Source organism: Bipolaris zeicola (assembly GCF_000523435.1).
Source record: "Bipolaris zeicola 26-R-13 unplaced genomic scaffold scaffold_333, whole genome shotgun sequence".
In the NCBI taxonomy this organism is placed as follows: Eukaryota; Fungi; Ascomycota; class Dothideomycetes; order Pleosporales; family Pleosporaceae; genus Bipolaris; species Bipolaris zeicola.
In genome coordinates this window covers 1-20,828 of record NW_006912382.1, presented here as the reverse complement: position 1 = coordinate 20,828, position 20,828 = coordinate 1, and the positions used below count along the sequence as shown (strand labels likewise).

General features: G+C 50.9%; 9 protein-coding genes across 9 annotated transcripts; 4 read left to right on the top strand and 5 right to left on the bottom strand.

Annotated features, from left to right (window-relative positions):
- Positions 1-469: 469 nt before the first annotated feature.
- Positions 470-2,263, bottom strand: COCCADRAFT_9663 (uncharacterized protein; the record flags this gene model as incomplete). Its single annotated transcript, XM_007719653.1, has 1 exon — positions 470-2,263. One exon carries the CDS (start codon positions 2,261-2,263, stop codon positions 470-472), a length of 1,794 nt encoding a protein of 597 aa, XP_007717843.1.
- Positions 2,264-4,084: 1,821 nt separating this feature from the next.
- Positions 4,085-5,752, bottom strand: COCCADRAFT_110637 (uncharacterized protein; the record flags this gene model as incomplete). The annotated part of the gene is made up of 2 exons (XM_007719652.1): positions 4,085-5,054; positions 5,106-5,752. The coding sequence occupies 2 exons, from the start codon at positions 5,750-5,752 to the stop codon at positions 4,085-4,087; spliced, it is 1,617 nt and encodes a 538-aa protein (XP_007717842.1).
- A 734-nt stretch (positions 5,753-6,486) lies between these two features.
- Positions 6,487-8,355, bottom strand: COCCADRAFT_41525 (uncharacterized protein; the record flags this gene model as incomplete). The annotated part of the gene is made up of 1 exon (XM_007719651.1): positions 6,487-8,355. The coding sequence occupies one exon, from the start codon at positions 8,353-8,355 to the stop codon at positions 6,487-6,489; it is 1,869 nt and encodes a 622-aa protein (XP_007717841.1).
- A 354-nt stretch (positions 8,356-8,709) lies between these two features.
- COCCADRAFT_110638 (uncharacterized protein) lies at positions 8,710-9,714 on the top strand (the record flags this gene model as incomplete). Its single annotated transcript, XM_007719650.1, has 3 exons — positions 8,710-8,893; positions 9,018-9,250; positions 9,304-9,714. The coding sequence occupies 3 exons, from the start codon at positions 8,710-8,712 to the stop codon at positions 9,712-9,714; spliced, it is 828 nt and encodes a 275-aa protein (XP_007717840.1).
- A 579-nt stretch (positions 9,715-10,293) lies between these two features.
- On the bottom strand, positions 10,294-10,458 carry COCCADRAFT_110646 (uncharacterized protein; the record flags this gene model as incomplete). Its single annotated transcript, XM_007719649.1, has 1 exon — positions 10,294-10,458. A coding segment is annotated over one exon (165 nt), but the record flags the coding sequence as incomplete, so codon positions are not given.
- A 176-nt stretch (positions 10,459-10,634) lies between these two features.
- COCCADRAFT_110645 (uncharacterized protein) lies at positions 10,635-12,197 on the top strand (the record flags this gene model as incomplete). Its single annotated transcript, XM_007719648.1, has 9 exons — positions 10,635-10,666; positions 10,734-10,758; positions 10,815-10,854; positions 10,914-11,015; positions 11,074-11,310; positions 11,366-11,398; positions 11,472-11,714; positions 11,771-12,009; positions 12,063-12,197. The coding sequence occupies 9 exons, from the start codon at positions 10,635-10,637 to the stop codon at positions 12,195-12,197; spliced, it is 1,086 nt and encodes a 361-aa protein (XP_007717838.1).
- A 1,669-nt stretch (positions 12,198-13,866) lies between these two features.
- Positions 13,867-14,127, top strand: COCCADRAFT_110624 (uncharacterized protein; the record flags this gene model as incomplete). Its single annotated transcript, XM_007719647.1, has 1 exon — positions 13,867-14,127. A coding segment is annotated over one exon (261 nt), but the record flags the coding sequence as incomplete, so codon positions are not given.
- A 183-nt stretch (positions 14,128-14,310) lies between these two features.
- Positions 14,311-14,922, top strand: COCCADRAFT_65280 (uncharacterized protein; the record flags this gene model as incomplete). The annotated part of the gene is made up of 1 exon (XM_007719646.1): positions 14,311-14,922. A coding segment is annotated over one exon (612 nt), but the record flags the coding sequence as incomplete, so codon positions are not given.
- Positions 14,923-16,473: 1,551 nt separating this feature from the next.
- On the bottom strand, positions 16,474-19,815 carry COCCADRAFT_41522 (uncharacterized protein; the record flags this gene model as incomplete). The annotated part of the gene is made up of 4 exons (XM_007719645.1): positions 16,474-16,778; positions 16,908-17,806; positions 17,863-18,670; positions 18,729-19,815. 4 exons carry the CDS (start codon positions 19,813-19,815, stop codon positions 16,474-16,476), a joined length of 3,099 nt encoding a protein of 1,032 aa, XP_007717835.1.
- Between the last annotated feature and the right edge of the window lie 1,013 nt (positions 19,816-20,828).

Here is a 20,828-nt window from a genome sequence, read left to right as displayed (position 1 = left end):
AGGCTTGAAGCGCAAGAGTAATTCGGCCTTCTTGCTGGATTAGTATCGCGTTCTGTTGTTGAGGCATTGCCTTTCGTACGTGAAGTTCGCGATGCCAAGAAAAAGTGGCACACTCGGTGATGTGGCACGCTCGGTGATAGAATACGTTAATGAATTTTACTTATAAACTAGTCTGTAATATGTAACGAAAAAAAATGAAAACTGGATATCCCACGCGCCTTGTAAATGCTATGCCGAATCCCTATGAGATGCTACTCAAATCAAAAAGCTTGAGTCAGAATAGAAGAAAGAAAAGGAAAACGCCGCTCAATGCCTCTTGTCGCAAAAAAAGGGTAAACAAGTAATAGGCGAAATTCGATACCGACCAGCGGTATCACACTAGTATATATGTATTTTGTTGTTTCATCCACATGGTATCATGTCCCAGTCATATCCTCATATCCTCATTAGCAGCTCGTAAGCCCCGCATCTATCCAATGCTCTTGCCCCTCTTGCCCTTGCCGCACTCCCTCTTGCTAAGCGGCTCATCAGGGAATACCCAACCTCTGATGCGCTTAGCCTCTCGCTTCTCGCCAAGCTGGGGCTTGGGGATCCAAGAGTCCTTCTCGAGGAAGTTTTGGCGGGTGAGAGCAGCAGGGCCGCCAACGTCCATGCGCCAGGTTCCCATGCCCTCGAAGGGGTTCTCCTTGGCAAGCATGTGGAGGTACCAGAGGGCGAGCGCGGCAGTAAGCTGCATGTCACCGGTTTCTGGGTGAGAGCCATTGGTTGACAGGCTGATGGGGGCTGAGGTCTCGAGGTAGCCGAAGATGGGCACGCCGGTTTGGGCATTGACGGTGGTGGGGTCAGGGGTGGACATGTCGGAGGGACCACCGCAGCGGACACAAAGAAGCTCAATTTCGGTCATGATGAAGCCGTAGCGGCAGCCGTGCTCGCGCATGACGCGTTGGAGGTGAGCGAGGCCCTGGAGGTAGAGGACTTGCTTGGGGGGTGACTCGCTGCGCATGCCAGTGTTCCATTGGTCGTAGCATTTGACAAGACCAACGACGCGGCCACGGCTGTCGCCAAAGAGCGTCTTCTCGTAGTCGGAGGGGTAGTTGGAGATGAACTCTGGTTGTTGACGTTGGCCGGCTACTGGCTTGATGGCGCGCATGATCATGTGGCTGTTTCCTTGAGTGACCTTGAGAGCTGCATTGACCTTGTTGGCGTAGTAGTTGGTGCAGATATCTTGAAGAGCCGACTCGTTCTCGGGCTGCAGGTTCTGGCGGCAGGGCTGGGGAAGGTAGGTCGCTGGGACGGGGACCTCAAGGAGAGGAAGCACCGAAGGGATGGACTTGATGGTGGTGATGTTGAAGTCTTCCCAGCTGCGAAGGTTGCGGATGTCCCACCAGAAGTGGTTGTTGATGCCTCGGGGTGCGCTAGTGACGCGGCGGACCAGAGATGGAGATGGATTGGGAGAAGCGAGGTACTCTACCAAAGAGGATGTGGCTTGCATCTGCTGGAAGCCATCGAAGGCGAAGTCTCCAAAAGCTGGGTACTGAACAGCTGGGGCAGTGTCGAACTCTGGGACAGAAAACTCCTGGATGCAAGACGCAGTGAAGTTGGACATGTCCTGGGCGGAGGAGTATGTGGAGGGGAAAGCCGTCGCAACACCCAAGTTGGACTGAGGCGCAGCCGAGGCAGTAACATAGCTAGGCATGTTGCGGTAGGTGGGGAAGCCATAGCGGCTGATGACTTGCTCGTCGACACTTCCGGCAGAGCCAGAGCGATCGTGGCGGGCGCGGTTGGCAGAGGCTGAGCGAGAGTGCGAGCTCATGTATGATGGCCGCCGAGGAAGTTCAGGCTGCTGTGGGTAGGTGATGGGGGAGTTGAGAGTGGAGAGGTTGAAGTCGTATGACGAGGCAGTTGACACGGGGGATGTGAGTGTGCTGTGCATGTTGTGGATGTTGTGGTTCAAAGGGCTTGATCCACGGCGGGCCATGGAGGATGAACGTGAGTAGGGGCTGTAGGCATAGCCGGCACTGGAGTTAGACGTCGTCCTGCGATGTCTGACGGGACCAGTGGTGGGCTCAGATACCTGGTCCTGAACGCGAACCTTGGGGAGGAGAACAGGACCATATTGCCTTACCGGTGACCGTGGGGGAGTGGGGACAGCCAGCTGGGGTTCTGGTGATGAGGCTTGCGAGTAGTATGTGATATCTGAGCCGACACTGCCGGGGATGTAGTTGAATGAAGCATTCGGGGGGGTTGTTTGACGGCTGTACATGTTGGGTGGATGAGAGCTACCAGACTGGTTTATGTCAGCGGCAGCCCACGTGGTCTGTGAGAAGGGGTCCAGGGAAGAAGAAAAAAAATAACATACGCTGTGGAGACTGGGAGAAGAGGCAGGTAGGAGATTATGGAATAGGGATTAATAGTAGAGACCAGCTCCGAGTGTCTAAGACCAAACAATGCAAAGGTAGAGAGAAAGGAAAAGCAAGGGCGAGACACGGTTGACTCGGGGTGAGGCAGTGCTCTTGATGGAAATGCAGCGCAAGATGAATGAATGGGCATGATGGATTGCGGCACAGCCAGACTTCTTATCCTTGGTGTTCCCCGCGTAGAGACACGAGAACCAACGCTCTCACCGCGCTAACAAGCCTGAAACACGATGCATCGAAGGGGGTCCGATACCTTGGGCCGGTATACAACAAGAGAGCGAGGCGGTCTGGCGGCAGTAGCACGAGCGGAGCCGTCTACGACATGCGAGCCTCACAGGGCGTCTGAAACATAGCGTAGCCGTTGCATGGGCTGGGCGAGTACGTGGCTAGTTAGCGAACGGCTTTCTGGAATGCTATTCTTGAGGCCTGGCAGGCTTGAAGTGGTCTGGTGGGCAGGCTTGACGGTGTGTGAATGGCCAGCGGTACCAAGCAGCAGACCGAAGCGGTAAGGCAGGCCAGCGAGGCGCCTGCACATGGGGGCGGTTGGACAACTTGAAACCGGGATTCTCGGCCCCGTTCTCTGCGTAGCGATGCAGCGGTAGTACGGTGAGGGAGCACATTTTTTTCCCTCGTTCTCTTGTTTTCTCCCATGGCGGCAGTTTGTGGGTGGGCGGCGCGAAGGGACGAATGGAGGGTTGTAGTGCAGGTGTGGTTGGCGCCCTGCCGCAAGGCCCGTGCTGGGTCCCGCGAAGGGTGGGGCAGGCAGCCGGGGGGGCAGCCGGGGGGGATGAAGAGTCATCGATGGGGTATCGGGGCTGATTGGCTGTCAGCTCTCCAGCGTTTCGTTTCGGCAGCGCGGCATGCGTCTTCCCGCAGGCCGGCCACATGCACGACTGAGTGACTCACAATGGGCGGAGAGAAGTGTATTCACGACTATAACACGTCGTTCAAGCCCCTCTACACGTCAACGCGTAGACTTGGAAGACCGCGTTGTTGACAAAGCACCACGTTCGGGGTCCCGGCCCAAGCCCACCTTTGCTGCGCTGTCGCCACCACGCCCGCCTGAGCACACCAAAAGTACAGCGACGAGCATCCACAGCGCCAGCAGTCTGTTCGCCCAGCGTACAGGTACTACGACCGGACCAAACCATCATCCCCGGTAGGCTCCACGACCACGGCATCCGCCAATCCCAAGCGCCCGTACGCTCAGCCGTCGGTACTCACGCAGAACTGGGCCAGCAGCCTTGCTGTGTGGTGCGTTCCCTTGAGCCTCACCGTCCAGCATCCCGAACATGGTTCATTAAGCGCCCGCACTCTGCCCAATCGGGAAGTATTAGGTTTGACCAAAGCCCCCCAAATATAGCCCGAGCGAGTCAGATCGCCACTGTCAAAAAGGCCGTTAATTTCCTGAAAGCGGAGCCTCTACCTGTCAAACGTCTCTGGGGTCAGGACTGCTTCATGGAGCGCTGGCTCCGGATTGGCACGACACTGCACAGCCTTCATTTCGCCTGCCCATGAACCCCGTGAACCAAGCTTTGCAAGAGCCTCATGCCATGTCATTCATGCCCTTTTGCCCTCTGTACGCGCCCGCCATGCTGACCAGCGTTGGCATCAATTGTCATCATTCCATGCAGCCCATGCAAACCCATCAACCCATGCCACCCACGTTACCGCTGGTCCAAGTGCGACCCCACCCGGTCAGCCCACCACCTCTTCCACTCCACCACCTGGCGCTTCGTTCGGGCCTCTTCAGCCGCAAAAACCATGGCATGGCTGCGGAAAGCCTCATTCAAGTCGCACCCGAGGTATCGACGCTGAGCGTCTGCCGCGGCCATGGCGCCTGAATCCACAGCGTCAACTGCCAGCAAAAACTGCCGCGCAAGTCCTTCGTCTCCGCCCCCGTGACCACCACCTGCCACATATGGGTTGTGCACCTTTGTCTGTCCACTGCCAAACTTGTACACCTTGATTTCTCTGCTGTCATACTCAATCTCGCCCTCGGTGCCGTATATGCGGCCACGTCGCTCGCACTGCTTCTCCGTGAACGCTACCATGTGGAATTGCGCCGTCTTTGCACCGCGGCCACGCAGTATGGGCAGACCCTCTTCATCCTTTGCTATCGGGTCATCGTCCCATGTGATCGTCACGCACTGGTCGTCGCATACGTCATTGCTCGACTCCCACACACACCGACCAAACCACGACCGTTCGTCCACTTTGCTGGCCGGAGTATCAGCGGTGTAGTCCTCGGCCAGGCTCTTGAGCAGTGCCTTGCCAGCAACCTCTTTCCCAGCCGTCTTGAACATGTCTTCGATTTCCGGGTTGACAACCTTGACCGGCCAATCTGCATTGCCATTGTTCAAATGCCCCTCGAGGTAAATTTTCTTTGCACTCCAGTCGCAGTTTGGCTCGTGCGCACAGGATAGACAGTTGGTCGCTGATCCAGCAGCCTTTGGCTTCCGGTCTTTGCGGAAGAACTTGAGTGATCCAGTCGAAGTGACGTACGAAGGAAGATGAGGCACCGCGTCTTTTGCCTTGGTACCGGGGGAACACAGCATCCACATCAAAAAGTCAATATCGTGACATGACTTTGTAAGCAAGGAAGGCGCAGTCTTGGACTCTTTCCTCCAGTTGCCCCTACCTCGTGTTAGCCATACGCCAGTGAAAAAAAGTCCATAGACACCATACCTCACATAACTGTGACTAAAGTGCCACCACCCAATCGGCTCAACATGCTCCACACTCACCACATCCCCAATAACCTCCTCATCCAGCACCAAATGCCTCAGCAACATATTATGCTGCGAATACCTCAACACATGGCAAATCCCAAAAATCGTTTCTCTCCCCTCTCTCGCACCTTTGGAAAGTGCCTGATACATCTTAACGCAACTCTCCAAACTCGTACTCATAGGCTTCTCACAGCAAATATGCAACCCCATATCCGCAATCCCACACACAACCTCTTCATGCAATTCATCTAAGACGCAAACAAACACCGCATCAACCCCCTTACTCACATTCGCTTCACCATTCCTCTCTCGCTCCCGTCGCTGCATCTCATACTCTTTCCACTCCCTCCAATCTCTGAAACTCTGCGAAGGAGTGGCTTCGCCATCAGGTCCCCACATGTACCTCCGCCCAAACTCGGCGCGCTTGAAGTCGTTGGGCTCGCATACTGCGGCGATGATGGCGTTGGAGCACAGTAATGTGGCGTCAGCGTAGGCGGCGCCGCGGCTTCCGGCCCCGATGATGAGGAGTCGCGGGGGTTTGGTGAGGGATAGTTTGTTGCTGGCGTGCGTGAAGGGTGAGTCGTCTGCTTCGAGGCTCGGCATTTTGGTGGGGTGGGGGATGGGGGGTAGTAGGGTTGAGTTTGAACCTTGGAATGGCAGGTTTAGCCTTGTGGTGTGGAGAGAGACGCCTTTGTTTAATGGAGGGTTATGAAGTGTCGTCTATAACACTATTCCCCCCTTTTTTTTTCAAACACGAGCAGTTAACACGATCCACAGGTTACGCTCCACAGCCGTCCTTGTTCTCTCTTTAAATACCCCAATCCTACTACCTAGAATCACTAGGTTGAGAAATACAATAATCGCTAATGCAGTAAGATTTATCCCAAGGCAGCAAGACTTGCACAACGGAAAACAAGAGAACGAGGGGTAAATTGCAAAGGGTGGCGTTGCGGACAACGCATACAACCACTTGTTCCTTTGTATGCAAGTCGTGCAGCGTAACAACAACAAAGTGAGGGGAAAAGGTGAGGTATGTAGGTTGCATTGCAGGACGTTAGTCTAGTTACTAATTCGTTGCAAGAGAGGGAATCTAGGCCACGTGGGGGTGTTGACCAATGAGATCAAGGGTGATTAGGCACACGCTTCAAAGACAGCACTTGGCTACGGGCTGCTTGCGTGCAGTACACGATTGCACAATATTTACAGGTTTTTTTATTGGGAAGTCATGTGTCCGTCTAATTGAGAGAAGAATGCTAATCCAACAGGTGGTGCTCACCGATGTATAATATCCCTTACTGTCGTACAACACTCGCAGAGATAAGCCCCATGCCGAAATTCTAACTATTATTCAGCTCGTAAAATAACAAATACACATCTTTCTGCATGTTCAGAACCTCCGACGTCTTACTCTCCTTGATCTTGTCATCGCTAATCCGCCACCACCGGTTGTTAGCCTTCTTCGGCTTGCGACGCCGGAGATTGTTATCTGCGATTGAAGAGGCCTTCTCTGACGCCCGTTCCCTCAGTGATCGTATACTTCTTGTCCGAGACAAAGATTCATCCCCGCTTCCACTACTATTCCTGACGTCAGTGGGGGATGCTAGATGCGACGGGTCTGACTCTGATAGTCGAGGTGCAGATGTTGGGGCTGGCCCTCGTGAGGGTGGTATGTTTTCTTGCGACGACAGCGATCGTGACGATGGTGAGTCGAGTGTCGATGTAGTGGAAACTCCTGATCCGCGTTCGATATGGTTGGGCAGGTTGAGTGTGGAGATGCGTGGGCTTTGCATGGCAGACGGCACTGCGGATGGCGCTGCTGATGGGTGCGGACTGGCCTGACGACTGAATGCACCTTCTGTGCCAAAAGACACGGGCGTGGAGAAGGGCATTGGCTGCACTTGACGGCGGAACGACTCGTAGTGGCCACTGTTGTGGCTTCCCTTGTGAGTGACAACTGCAAGAAGGCGGTAGTTCTTGCGATGAAGCAGTCCTCCTAATGGAAGAGCTTCCGGGAAGGCGACCTTGGCAAGATTCTTCGTTGAGGTGGCACCAATCGCAAAGGTAGAACGTGATAGGTGTATCGCAAGAACCTTGGGAAACTGTGAAATGTACATGTGGCGGGAAATCCGACGTTTGGGTGCTTGACTTGAAGCAGGTAACTCAACACCCTCCGGTGTCTGCTCAGGATCTTCATCTAGTGCTTTTCGAATCTTAGCAATGTCTGATTCCAGTCGTTCTTTGATGTCCGGGTCAGTTGCTGTTGAAAGCTCATGATTTTTGCTCCTGAGCGCATGTTCTAGTCGACAGCGCTCACACTTGAAATCATCTATGTACTCAAGCTTGAGCATGCCGTCAAGGCACGCGTTGAGAGAGGTCGAGGAGGCTTGTGGTACATTCAGAGTCAAAGTGACGAATGTTGATACTGTAGGCTTCGGCTTGAAATGGCAAACCTGACACTCAATTTGCGACTCGATCTTGCCCTCAAAAGGGAACCCTTCTTCATCTGTAGAGACTTCGTCTCCTTCGGCCTCGTTTTCGCCCTGGTCGTCAACGGGTGCTTGAGCAATCGTCCCGTTGGGCAGCGCTTCGACGATGCTTCCTTCAGGAATACTGTCGCCATTCACAACGGTGACGGCATCTAGGGTAGCCTGTCGCCTTGCATTTCCTCCAGCATGGTATTCATCGCACAGACGCTCCGTTACTATTTGGAGGAATTCTTGCGCGTCTTGTTGTTGCCGGCTGATGCGTGTGCCGAATGCACGCTCCAGCGTTCTGATGAAGGGCTGCGGAGAGATGGTCTTTTTGTATATCGGCCGTTCGTTAAGTCGGTCTAGGACATCTTTCAATCCATGGGTCAGGATGCCCCTTTGCAGACCCTCCAACCTGGCAGGCTTTACGGGCCCATTAGCTATGCCTTGTCTCTCGGGGTCCACATCGTAGACTTCTGGTCCGTCGAGCAGCCGCCTGTGGGTTTCTCGTATGAGATAGATGCGTAAATCCGGTAAGCCGGCGAGGGCCTGTAGGACCGAGTTGATGAAGCAGTCGTTTGCTGCATTGGTAAGCCCAACTACGCCCTTCTTCTTACTGCTAGCCGCATTTGAATCATCGTCGAGGAAATACGTTGGTCCAAAAACATAGACCAGAGTGATGGCGGCAAGAGAGGCGCCGGCGGCGTACGTCGCGATTGTGAGAGGCTTCTCAGGCATCTTGCGGAGCCTGGCACTCCCGCTACCGCGGGATTGGACGGAGGCAAGGTTAGGGTCTTGCACACGGGTGCTGCAAATACGGTGCGTGGTCGTGCTAGGTTTGCGTAGTACTGTGTGGAGTAAGTCTGACTGCGGCCGACGCCATTGTCTGGCTGCTGCCCAGTTTTGGGTATCGCGCTGGCCGTCTCCTGGTGTTTGGTCGTGAGGCAGGTGCAAAAGTATGCCGAGCCCATCGACGTACGGCAAGTCGCACCGGCCCATTTGCACCTCCGCTTCCGCCGCGAAGATCGCCAGAATTGTCCGGACGTCTTGCATATTTCTCGGACCCGGACAAACTCCCAGACAACACGCACAATGGCTTCAATGAGGGGCTTGGCCCTTCTTCCCCAGTGCACCGCATGTGTACGCAGGGCCACACTGCAAAATTCTGAAGCGTGGGGGACGCAGCAGATACGCAGCATCTCGAAGAAGGCGAAAGAGGCCGAGCGCAACATTGTCGTGAAGCTGCTCAAGGATGTGCCAAGGTTTGGCCGCGCAGGTACGATATATGGAATGGAGTGCGCTTTGCAAGAGCTCGACATGTCTTTGCTGCAAAGCCATTGTTGCAGTGTCAAGCATGCGCCTAGAAACCACAAACTGCAGCACTGGCTAACACTGCAAAGGCTCCTATGTCCCCCTCAACCCCTCGCTGATGCGCAATCGCTGGTTTCCCGCACGCATTGCCGATTATGTTCCCGCTACGCAGTTGAAGCAGCTCAAGGCTCAGGACGTGGATTTGGCACGCGACGTCACATTTGGTGTAAGGCTGAATCTGGAGGAGGCCGATGAGGAAGAGAGCGAGTCGATGCAGCAGCCCAAGTACTTTGTGCGGCCAATTGAGATTGATGTGCTCAGTGTAAGCTACATGATGCCTTTGGTTGCAAACCGGCCTGCTAACAAAAAGAATAGCCTGAGCGGTCCATGGAGCTCCTCGACATGTTCGTCCCACCAACGATTGACTTTTACCGCCAGCCTATCGAACAAGACAGTCCAAAACGAGAACGGGTAGGGGCATCGGGCGCAGCGGACATTCTGACAGCAGCTGCTATGAGCAAGGCGAAGGCATCGGCAAACGCTATATACGGATCTGTATCCACTGCGGATCTGGCAACGACTATCAAGAGCGCGCTGGCGCACAACGATGAAGCATCTCGAGTTGTTCTGAACGAGAGTGATGTCAAGTTTGTATCAGGACATGAGGAGGGCGATGCATCGCGGGTGAAGCAATTGGGCACATTCAAGGCCGAGATACGGTTGCCGGGCGCAGAGAGGACGCTGGTACGGAACATACGGATCAGGGCGAAAGATTCGGAAGCATGAGCGGCCAGTCGCGGGCTTGCAAGCCGTTGCGAGGCTGTTGGCATGAAGCCGAAGAAGGGCCCAGAACCTCGGGAAACGAGGGCTTGTCCGGGTGCAGAAAGGACATGGCTACTATAGTGAACACGTGACTAAGATTTCCGCATATCGGAACAGAAGCAGACAAGAGCTCAATGCTAATCACGATATGTCGCATGTACTCCGGTGAATCGAGGGTGATATCATTGGTGGGACCCTGACGGACTGGCGACTGTGTGGTTTGGCGCGGGGCCGGTGAACGGGACGACTGGCGTGTTGCGGCGAGAGTCGGGCAGCCTGTCACCTGTGGGTGCGATGATGTTGCGTTGAGCTACCTATGGCCATGGCATGAGATGCAGAAAAGAGACAGCCCACTTTTATTAGTTCCGCGCTGCCGAGCAGACGCGGCCCCGCCATGACTTCAGAGCGCGGCCGTGAAGGACATGGTTGGAGACGTGCCACCACCACCACTACCACCACTTGCGGTCTGTTGCGAGGGGCAGTGGGCAGTCCATCGAAAAGAACAAAAGCAAAGGTAGGTTCAAGGGCAACTAATTGGTAGCATCAAGGCGACAATTGCATAGCGTTATCTATCAAGCACATTTGTGTGGCGTTGCAACTATGTATGCTTCTGCGCAGACCCTGGCTGGGCTGGGTGGTGGGTGAAGGCTTGGGCGACACCAGCTGCGTCACTACTGCGGTCCTTAGCGGGGGTGTTTTTTGTGGTCCGCCAGCCAACCCCACTACCGCGTTTGAACTTTACTTGGGCAATACAAAGCTCGACACGCCTGCACAAACTTTCTCTTCATCACACCTTCTCTTCCCCATCTCCAACCTTACAATTGACCCTCCACCCCATCATATACCCATACCCACAACAGCACATCTCCAAGACAACAGCAACCATGGTTCAAGCCAGTGAAGTCCTGTCCCGCAAGTATGTTGCTCTCGACCCCGCTTGACCCCTCAGATCACGTTAGAACGCGCAAACTGACATTGAACAGGACCGGTGTCATCGTCGGCGACGACGTATGCGACCCTTGATACTCAACTGTCAATCTGCGCAATAAACTGACACTATCCAGATCCTCGCGCTTTTCAAGCACGCTCAGTCAGAGGGCTATGGTATGCATCACGACAAGCTGAATCCCCGGCGACCATCACTAACTCGGACTTTTGCACAGCCATCCCCGCCATCAACGTCACTTCCTCCTCCACAGTTGTCGCTGCCCTCGAGGCTGCCCGCGACGCAAAGTCTCCCATCATCCTGCAACTGAGCAATGGAGGTAAGAATGCCCAAACAGACCATTTACGAGATATGTACTAACCACCATAATTGAACAGGTGCCGCATACTTTGCAGGCAAGGGCGTAGCCAACGGCAAGCAGGAGGCCAGCATTGCTGGTAGCATTGCTGCCGCCCACTACATCAGGTCCATTGCCCCTGCATACGGTATCCCCGTTGTCCTCCACACAGATCACTGCGCCAAGAAGCTCCTGCCCTGGTTGGACGGCATGATGGATGCCGACGAGGCCTACTTCAAGGCTCACGGAGAGGCCCTCTTCAGCTCGCACATGATTGGTGAGACAAAAGAAACTGCGTCCCGGCATATTCACTCTGCTAACCATTTCGTCAGATCTCTCTGAGGAGCCCAAGGAGTGGAACATTGGTAAGCACATCACCGAAACACAGGAACGAGAAGAGAAAACATTAATTGGACATATGCTGACATTCACCTTCAGCCACCACCAAGAAGTACCTCGAACGCGCTGCACCAATGAAGCAGATGATTGAGATGGAAATCGGTATCACCGGAGGAGAGGAGGACGGTGTCAACAACGAGGATGTCGACAACAACTCCCTCTACACTCAACCCGAGGACATCTACGACATCTACAAGGAGCTGTCCGCCGTCTCTCCCCTCTTCTCTATCGCCGCCGGCTTTGGCAACGTCCACGGTGTCTACAAGCCCGGAAACGTCAAGCGTGAGTATCAGTGAACCGGCATATTTTCCAAGACATGCTAACATTGTGGTTCCTAGTCCGCCCCGAGCTCCTCCAAAAGCACCAGGCTTACGTCAAGGAGAAGACCAACTCCAAGGAGGACAAGCCCGTTTTCCTCGTCTTCCACGGCGGTAGCGGTAGCTCTGTCGATGACTTCCGCCAAGCCATCTCATACGGTGTTGTCAAGGTCAACCTCGACACTGACATGCAATGGGCCTACCTCTCCGGTATCCGGGACTACATTCAGTCCAAGAGCGGTTACCTCCAGACCCAAGTGGTATGTTGAATCTGGAATAATTTTTATACTTACAGTACCTAACTTTCTGATAGGGTAACCCCGACGGTGACGACAAGCCCAACAAGAAGTACTACGACCCCCGTGTCTGGGTCCGTGAGGGTGAGAAGAGCATGTCTCAGCGCATCAAGGTCGCTCTTGACGACTTCTACACTGCTGGCAAGGCTTAAATCGCTTTATCCGAGCCGTAATTGGTATCAAGCTCGGCCTCTCAGTGAGGTAGGCGTTTGCGGGTGAGCATACGCTAAAACTGCAAGCATTGTTACAAGGAGTCAACGGTCCTGGTGATGAGGTTGGCGAACGGTGCAGATGTATGTAATAGACTACGAAGCAATGTCCAGATATGAAAGAATGTAAAACATATTGATCAACTCTGTTGTCATTGATTAGTGGCATGACCGTGATTGACAGTTCAAAAACTCTGTTCGTGGAGGCTGGTGTATAAGTTTGTTAAATATATACAATGCTAAGTCTACAGAAAGGTTGCAAAGCAATAATTTCCCTCACATGTAGGCTGCTCCGAATGCCCACTAATCCGGCACCTCTAGTTTGCTGCTTTGAACTATGTAGTGTAGATTTCGGTGTTCGTCACGTGACCATGCGCTTGCTAAAGATAGATTTCTAACATCTGTATGAACATCATTAGGAGCAGTAGTTATACAATAGGTTCATGGAACTAATTAAATCACGATTCTTCGTGCATGAAAGACTCCTCTACTAGGAATTAATCATAACATGTAGCTTACAACTGCAATTAGACTCAGAGCTGCTACTAGAATAAAGTAAGTAAGATTAATCTACTTGTGTTTTAATTTCTTCGAAGAGATGGACATGACCATGTCTGTAAAATCCGAGCTTCATTCGCTCGTTGTACCTTGAAGCCACACAGATCACTGATGGTGCTCTTACCACTACCTATTCTTACAAAGATGAATGCAAATGCTATTTTCCATGCCCATCAAGCTCCGCAATCCAACGCGTCTCTTCCTCAAAGCCGCATCGTTCCCCACCCTCTATCTTATCCAGTCAAGACGCCCTTTAGTGCCCCCCAGAAGTCTTGGCTTTTGCTGAATGTCTCGGCTTCTTCGTCGTGTTGCTTTATCTGCCCTGCTGAGAAAGTGTACGGGCATGCGGTGGTGTTGGTGTGGAAGTGGTTCCACTCGCTAGATGTTTGTCAGATCTTTCCAGATTTCATGGAGTTGGGTGCCTTTTGCTTCTTCCCTGATCATGTATTCCGCTCGAACAGAGTTTTGGTCGGTAGCACCTCCAGGCGATACGATACGCCTTGTTGTAGTTGCCTTCGCCGATCTTTATGAAGGATGTACATCTGCCTGCACCAATGGCTTTGTAGGCCGCTTGCTGAAGACTGGGTATATTAAAACACCGATATCTGGCTTCTATTTGCTCACATTCATTCTATAGCCACCGTCCACCGGTATAGCAGAACAGGGGATTTGCCCCGGTTTGAGTATGGGGAGTTCTTGTACGGCTACCCTTCAAAGTATATAGGAAGCGAAGGTGGCCCTACTTTGCGATATTGAACTTGCTCTGACTTAGCAGCATGGCTGAATAAATGCAAGTCAAGGACGCTTCGTTAGATGATGAGACTCGAATTGCCAGTGCTTGGACGTGGCCGTTGATCTGAGAGTTTGATATTTCTACTCCAAGGAAGAATATTGCTCTACTAGCAACCCTTGAAGACTTTGAAGAAGGGTCCATAATCGGTGTTCTGAGGCTATTCCTACACTCACTACGCAGTACCTTGATGGTGCCCGGCCAGCCCGTATGATTGATGTGGAAGCTTTTCAACATCGGTCTCAGGATATTAAGCTAGTGGAAATGCATCAAGTTTGTACATATGTAGCCTTGAGCTACTGTTGGGGTCATGACCCGTCCTACGTGACAAAACAGGATACTCTACTATCACGGTTGACGCGCATATCCTACAATGACTTGCCAAGAACATTTCAACATGCAGTCACAGCAACTCGAAATCTGGGGTATCGTTACTTATGGCTAGATGCTCTTTGTATCGTTCAAGATTCTGTGCAAGATTGGGAGCGAGAATCACAAAAGATGGGCGTCATATACAGTCAGGCTGTTGTCACGATTGCCGCGACCGAAAGTCAAGGTGTGCATGATGGTTTTTTCAACCGCCAAAGCAGCAGCGAGATTTCTCCATCCTTGAGGAAGATGGTGGTGAGAAATATTACGAGGCGTGAGGCGCCTACTGAGTTACTATTGTATGAGGACGCGCATGCTCCCATGTATCTTGCAGCTGATATGGCTGAAGGTGCATTAGCGCAAAGGGCATGGGCTTGTCAAGAGAGAATACTGTCTACTCGCGTTCTCCATTACAAGAATAACCAGATCTACTGGGAATGTCGACAGGCAGCCCGTATAGAGGAAGGAATCCTACTTTTCACGGATAACACTGATGATATTGCCACAGGTCCCAGCCTTGGTCGGGAGCTTGCTGCCTATGGTATCGGCGACTATGATCTGTTCGATCGAATCTCCAAATGGTATCACGAAATACTGTACATACACTACTCAACACGACAACTGACACATTCATCCGACCGGCTGCCCGCAATTTCAGGTCTCGCCAAACTTGTCCAAGGCAGCATGAATATGACGTACATTGCTGGTCTCTGGAAAGAGGGACTCCAATACGGCTTGTGTTGGGGGGTGGTGAATATGATGCCTCGTTCAACAGTCAATGGACCTCCCTCTTGGTCTTGGGCATCATATGAAACGCCATTGTTTTGGCCAATGTCTGTATACAGAAGATTTCCACCCGCACTTTTCGATCTGAACGATTTTCACGTTGAACTTGCTAGTAACGACGAGTTTGGACGTGTGAATGGAGGGTTCTTGAAGATTACCGGCCTGGTGGGTGTGGTGCAGATTGAATTTCTCCAGGGCTCAGCCCATCCGTTCGATCATTCGATTTTGGTGGACAAGACGGGTGACTGGAGTTCGAAGATCTCAGATTCCGATGGAGTTTATTTGGGTGCCGCATTGTTGGATAGGGATCCCGGCACGGACGTTGTGCACGCGTTGGTACTTGCGAGAGCTGAAAAACAACAAGGACGCGATGATGAATGGAACATGCTGTTGGTTACCTGTGCTGAGGGGACTGGTGGCAGGTTTGAAAGAATCGGGATCGCACAGGTTTTTTGTAGAAGCATCGATGAAGAGCCTCTTTGGCTGCCAAAGTTCGAAAGACGAAGCATCATGCTTATTTAGACGTAGTGCCGCCTTATCTACCAATAACGCATCATGAAATCGAATGTATGATTGCAAATGAGTGCATGATTAATGATAGAGTAAATATAGCTTATCCTAGCCGAGAGGAAGATCATAAAACCTGCAACCTTAGGACCAGGAGGCTATAGTCACGTGTATGGAATTTATTGTTCTTATCCAAGCCTTGTACAGATCCTCAAGTACCCATCTCATTCCCAACCTGTCGATATTTTGTGTCTAACCTTGGTTTATTGTACTGAGTCTGTGAGAGTGGGACTTTTGGGTCTGGTTATTAAGAGGACCTAGTATACTTCATTTGTGATCGTAGTCCGTCGCTGTCGTGCTAAGCACTGTCGTAGATTCTCGATTCTTACCTCTTCTTATGCAATACACTGTGTGGTTCATACAAAGGTCCATCGTGGCCTTGCGTTCTTAGTCATGTTTATTATGATTTCTTAACCAAACTCACATAATCCTTCAGTTAAACACCAGAGCTGTGACTTCCTACAGAACTTGGTTATTTCTATCTCATCTTCAGCCATGTCACAAGATTCTTCGTACTGTGACTGACTTGGCTTTTTCTATCTCTGTTTTCTATGTAGCGTATTGAGGGGGTGTAGAGAGTGTTACGGCTACAAGTTCTACTATGGTGAATTGGGGCGTTAGGCGTCGAATCTCTTGTGTTGTCGTAGGTGGGGTACTGTCACTGGGAGTTGCAACAGTTCGATAAAGGGATTTCAAAACTTCCTTTTCTTGCCTTCTTCTTCTGCTATCTACGAAAGTGCTGCTCTTATAGTTGGGATGGCAAGATCACAGTGTCAGCACAAGGGTCACACGTGACCCTGTGCACCGGCACAGTATCAGATCCATTGTCTCAGAAACGCATAGCAGGTCACACCCTACTCTAACGGAATCAGGTATTAAAAGAATTAACTTTACAGTCAAACTGAAAGGATTCAGATGAGCGTCAGGAGACCCTCGCTCGAACCCAAAAAAAATTCGTTTAGTAATACTTGATATGTACACTTCCCAACGGGTATATGACTATTAGGCACAACCCTATTAGGTACGACAACCAAAATACGGTTACAATGAGACAGCAGTAGAACAACCCATAGTTGAAACAAGGACACGCAGCGTAGTGCTCCGATGCCTATAAATTCGCCGTATTGTCCGTCCGTCTCCCTCGTCTGATCATCGCCGCGCCTCCATTTGAACTTGATCTCTCATCAACAATATGCCGGGCTTCGTTTCGGGGCTGTTATCGCTAGTATTCCTCTCTTTCGTATTTTTGTCATATGAACGATCGTATCTCATATCCTCTTCTTCTTTTTTCAAAACGCTCTTGGCACCCTTCTCCACAAGCAGATCTACAACCTCGTTGTGGTGTGTAGCTTTAGCCGCAGTAAGTGCGTCGCCATAGACTTGACCCTGCGCATTGATCTCTGCGCCATTTTCAAGTAGCATCTTTACAATCGCTTTGTGACCTCCATATGAAGCTGCTTGGAGTGCATAGTAGAAGTAATTACCCTTGAAGTTAGGGTCGGCGCCCGCGTCGAGCAGCGCCTTTACCACCGCTTTGTGGCCTCTTATTGAAGCCACATGCATTGCACTGCCGTACTCTCCACTCCGTGCATTAGGGTTGGCGCCCTTTTCGAGCAGCAGCTCCACTGTTTTATCGTGTCCCGCGCTTGCTGCAACATACAATAGATCTTGGTTGTGACTGTCCCTTTTCTCTAGTGCAGTTGTTCTTTCTCCTTCATGTTCTGGGAGCATCGTCTCTAACACTAGCGATAATCCCAATCGTGCGGCAAGATGTAATCCTGTGCTCTTCTGAGGATAGATCTGGCTGTATCTCCTATAATTAATCTTCCGAACTAGCAATGCCTGCGTAGCGCTTGAAACCAACTCGCTGTCTGAAAGACAGAAACAAGCTAGCCCACACACCTCGCCTTCAACTATTGCAGCATGCTTACCCCAGTACTTAGCGGCATAGTCCAGAAACTTGTTCTCTCTAAGTCTCTGCTCAAACGTTTTGTCAGATGAGCAGCCACCTGTTTTGAACACGTCGAATGATAGATAAGTAAGGCATGTTGAAGCAATATAGAACTGAGGATCTAGTTTCCATCTGCCTCCAATGCGCTCAAAGTACTCTTGGGTGGTATAGTGGACCAGTCGTATGATATCACTGCCTTCATCAATTGTGACCAACCCAGCGCAGAGAGATCGAAGTCGATCGATGGTCGGAAGGTAGTCTTCGTCTAGTTTTGTAATATTCGACCTGACTGAAACGGCATGTTGGAGTTCTGAAGTGAAAAGTGGCCTTCTGGCATGAACAATCCATGTCAAGATTTGTTTCGCCAGATCTCGACACTCTCTTCTCTGGCTTTCGATTCTTTCCATCGCCATGTTGTAAATTCTTTCTAATCCCTCCATTCCATTACCAAGATTTTTGAGAGCCTCTTTGATATGTCCTTTTGTTGGCAGGATTATAAGTGAGTTTATGGATAGCTCTGCTAGTAGAAACCTGATTTTCCATGTTACTATGTTCAAGCACCCTATTTGGCTCGTTATAAGACTTACATTCCATCAACTATTCCAACTAATTTTCTTTTAATCATGCCTCTAGTGGCATCATCTAGAATATCCGACGGTTGAAGCTTCATTCGTTCATCCAGATATACCTCTACGTCGCCATCTCTCGCACGAATCACTAGCGTTGTAGCCTGGCCAAACATCTTTGCAATCTCGCCGTTTATTCTAGAAGTTGCAAGTATATTGGCCTGAAGTTTGAAAACCGCGGATAGAAACCTTGCCAGGCAGCCGTTAGATGTCTGGCATTCATCTAGTGCATCGATGACGATGAATACTCTTGAGTAGTTGGCTACAACAGAATGAAGAGTGTTGGATATTTCCTGGAGTGACGGCCGTGTTCGTTCGTTTTCATGGAGAGAATAGAGATCTTTGATGCTCTTCGGCAAGGAGGGCTGGCTCTCAGCAAACTGTCTCAGCAGACTTATCAGCAAATCGTCGACATTCTGCTCGTCTTGCCGCTGAAAGTTACAGTAGATGTACCCAATACCGACGTTTGGATTTTTAGAAAACCTTGCGGTGAGGTCGTGGATAACAATAGATGTGAGGATTGTCTTTCCCGCTCCGGGAATGCCAGAACAGAATAACGTCTGCCTCTCTGTCTTAAGCCAATCCTGGTATTCAGTGGAGTCTAAAATCCATTGGCCAGTCCCGGTTTCTCGCCTTTTGAGAACATCACTTTGTCGAGAACCGTAGTCGGTCAGCGTGAGCCAATTCAGGACCTTGAGGTCTTCTTTTCTGTCTAACTTGGACCTCACAGTTTCAACATTGGCTTCGGTTCTAGAGACAGTGTCGAGAACTACAGTGTTATTAGAATCTCACTATAAAATACATACAAGGTCTCGAGAATAACTAACCGTGGCTCAATATGTCCCTCACTGGACGCTCTCCGTCAACATCGCTTGGCTGTACATATTCAAGAAGTTCCTTCGCACATGCTGCAGCGGTTGCTGCAGCATATTTCTGCCAATCTTTGTTCTTTTGTGAATCGGCATAATCGCAGATACCACGGATAACGATACAAGGGAAGTCATTCATCAGCCCTGCAGCCTCCATTTCAAAGCACAACACATTTCCTCCCAGGCTCTCATTGAGACTATCGCGAAACTTAGCATCCTTGATCACTTGATTACCGGATGCGATTAGGCCGTAATGCACGCGCATATCTCCAGGTTCCCTCTGAGTCCCACCAATCTTGTAATCTGCTATGATTCTCATCATTTTCGCCCAACTATCCATGGAAGCCAATGCCTCCCTCCCTAAGAAGTACCCGAGAATAGATAGCATCATCTCCCAGTATATTGATAATACAGTCATCCAAATACTCAGACCACGACGGTAATTGTCTTGTGTGAACAAAGGGTCCTTGAGGGAATCGGAGTTGGTATATTCTGACACCAGTCTTGGCCATTTCCTTCCCAAATCGTCCAGGTACTCACGTATTTTAGATCCCTGCATCTCATGAGTACTCTCCATGGTGGTCAATGCTGTCAGCAGTGCGCTTGGAGGTTTGTTTAGCGCACCGGTTCGTTTGAAATGAGTATCCTTTTCCGCTTTACCCATATCCCACTGGACCACTCCAGGATACTGATCCACCGGTGTGCTAATCACGACGTCGCCGAGTCTGACCTTGGGTGGAATACCGCCACCGATGCCAACCATGAGGCCGACCTTGATAGATGGAAAAGTGCTTATCATCCAGGCCGCGACGGTCGCTGCCGAAATAGTGCCGTACATGCCTCTCGGCAAGCAGGCTATCACGACATTATGCTCTTTGATTGACCCAAGAGTGTATGTGTTCGGGTCGTTTGGTGGCTTGGAAAGAGTCGGATGCATTTGGTCTAGCATAGCCTTCGCTGCGGTCTGCTCCTTGGGTAGCGCGCAGATCCATCCCACAGTGTAGTCGTTATGAGTCCTGGGTTTGGTAGGCGTCGATATACCCATTGCTAGAGGGTTGTATTAGGTCTTTGAGAAGATCAATGGGGACTTAGATCCCAATCGGTTGCGGTCGATATGCGTGGAGACTCGACAGCTACCAATTCGATCAAAAGAACACTGGGCGCGCAGCGTCTTCGAAAGGTAAAGGGAGTTGTATGGGAATGTGGTTGTTTTGGAGATCGTAGAGAAACTTGATGAACAGGATGAATGTCGAGGACTCAGCTTCGAGGCCAGGACGTTAAGGATTGTTAGGCATCAGGCTGCTCAGCCCCAGCTCAGCCCAGCTCGGCCGCATCCACAATGGACATTTCAAACTGCGTTCAAAGCCCTGATTGTACCTACGAAATGAATGGAGGAAATTCAAAGCCTAAAGTTAGGTGCATCCATGTTGCGCACCCCATATCGATCAAGAAAAAGGTAGAGGGTAATGCGTCTTATGTACGGAACTCATCCTCAAAGTACAAGAATAATAGGTACCAATCGCCGGTACCCAGCGCTGTGTTTCTCGAAGCCTTTATATAGCAGGTATTAGCCATCGATACGCAGGACCGTCGGAGTGCAGCATGCGCCTCGTAGTTGCCTATACATGCATGCTCCCGTCTTCCTCATGACCGTATTGTTAAGATTGTGTCTTGAGTGGAAGTAAATACAGACTTTTTGTATCAAGATTGTTACTGTTGCTTTTCACAGATAGAACGACAGAGTGCGCTGGACGGTAACCAGATAATTCTTGGATTTCACTGGTACTCAAAACTTGAATTAACATATTAGGCTAGTTATAAGTAGTTAACTAGTGGTTTCATTCCTATACTCTGTACCAATGCTCTAGATGACATGTCCACTTGCTTAATGCTACTAAGTAACGTACCTCACGGGTTCGTGTCACACACGGGTTCGTGTCACAGTTTTGCCAAGCCCCCACCAAAACCACTACTACCTACCAATGTTACAACAACTACAGCACTTACAATCTTCTCGTGAACGTCAAATACAGCTCGCGCTTCAAGCTCTTAAACAAG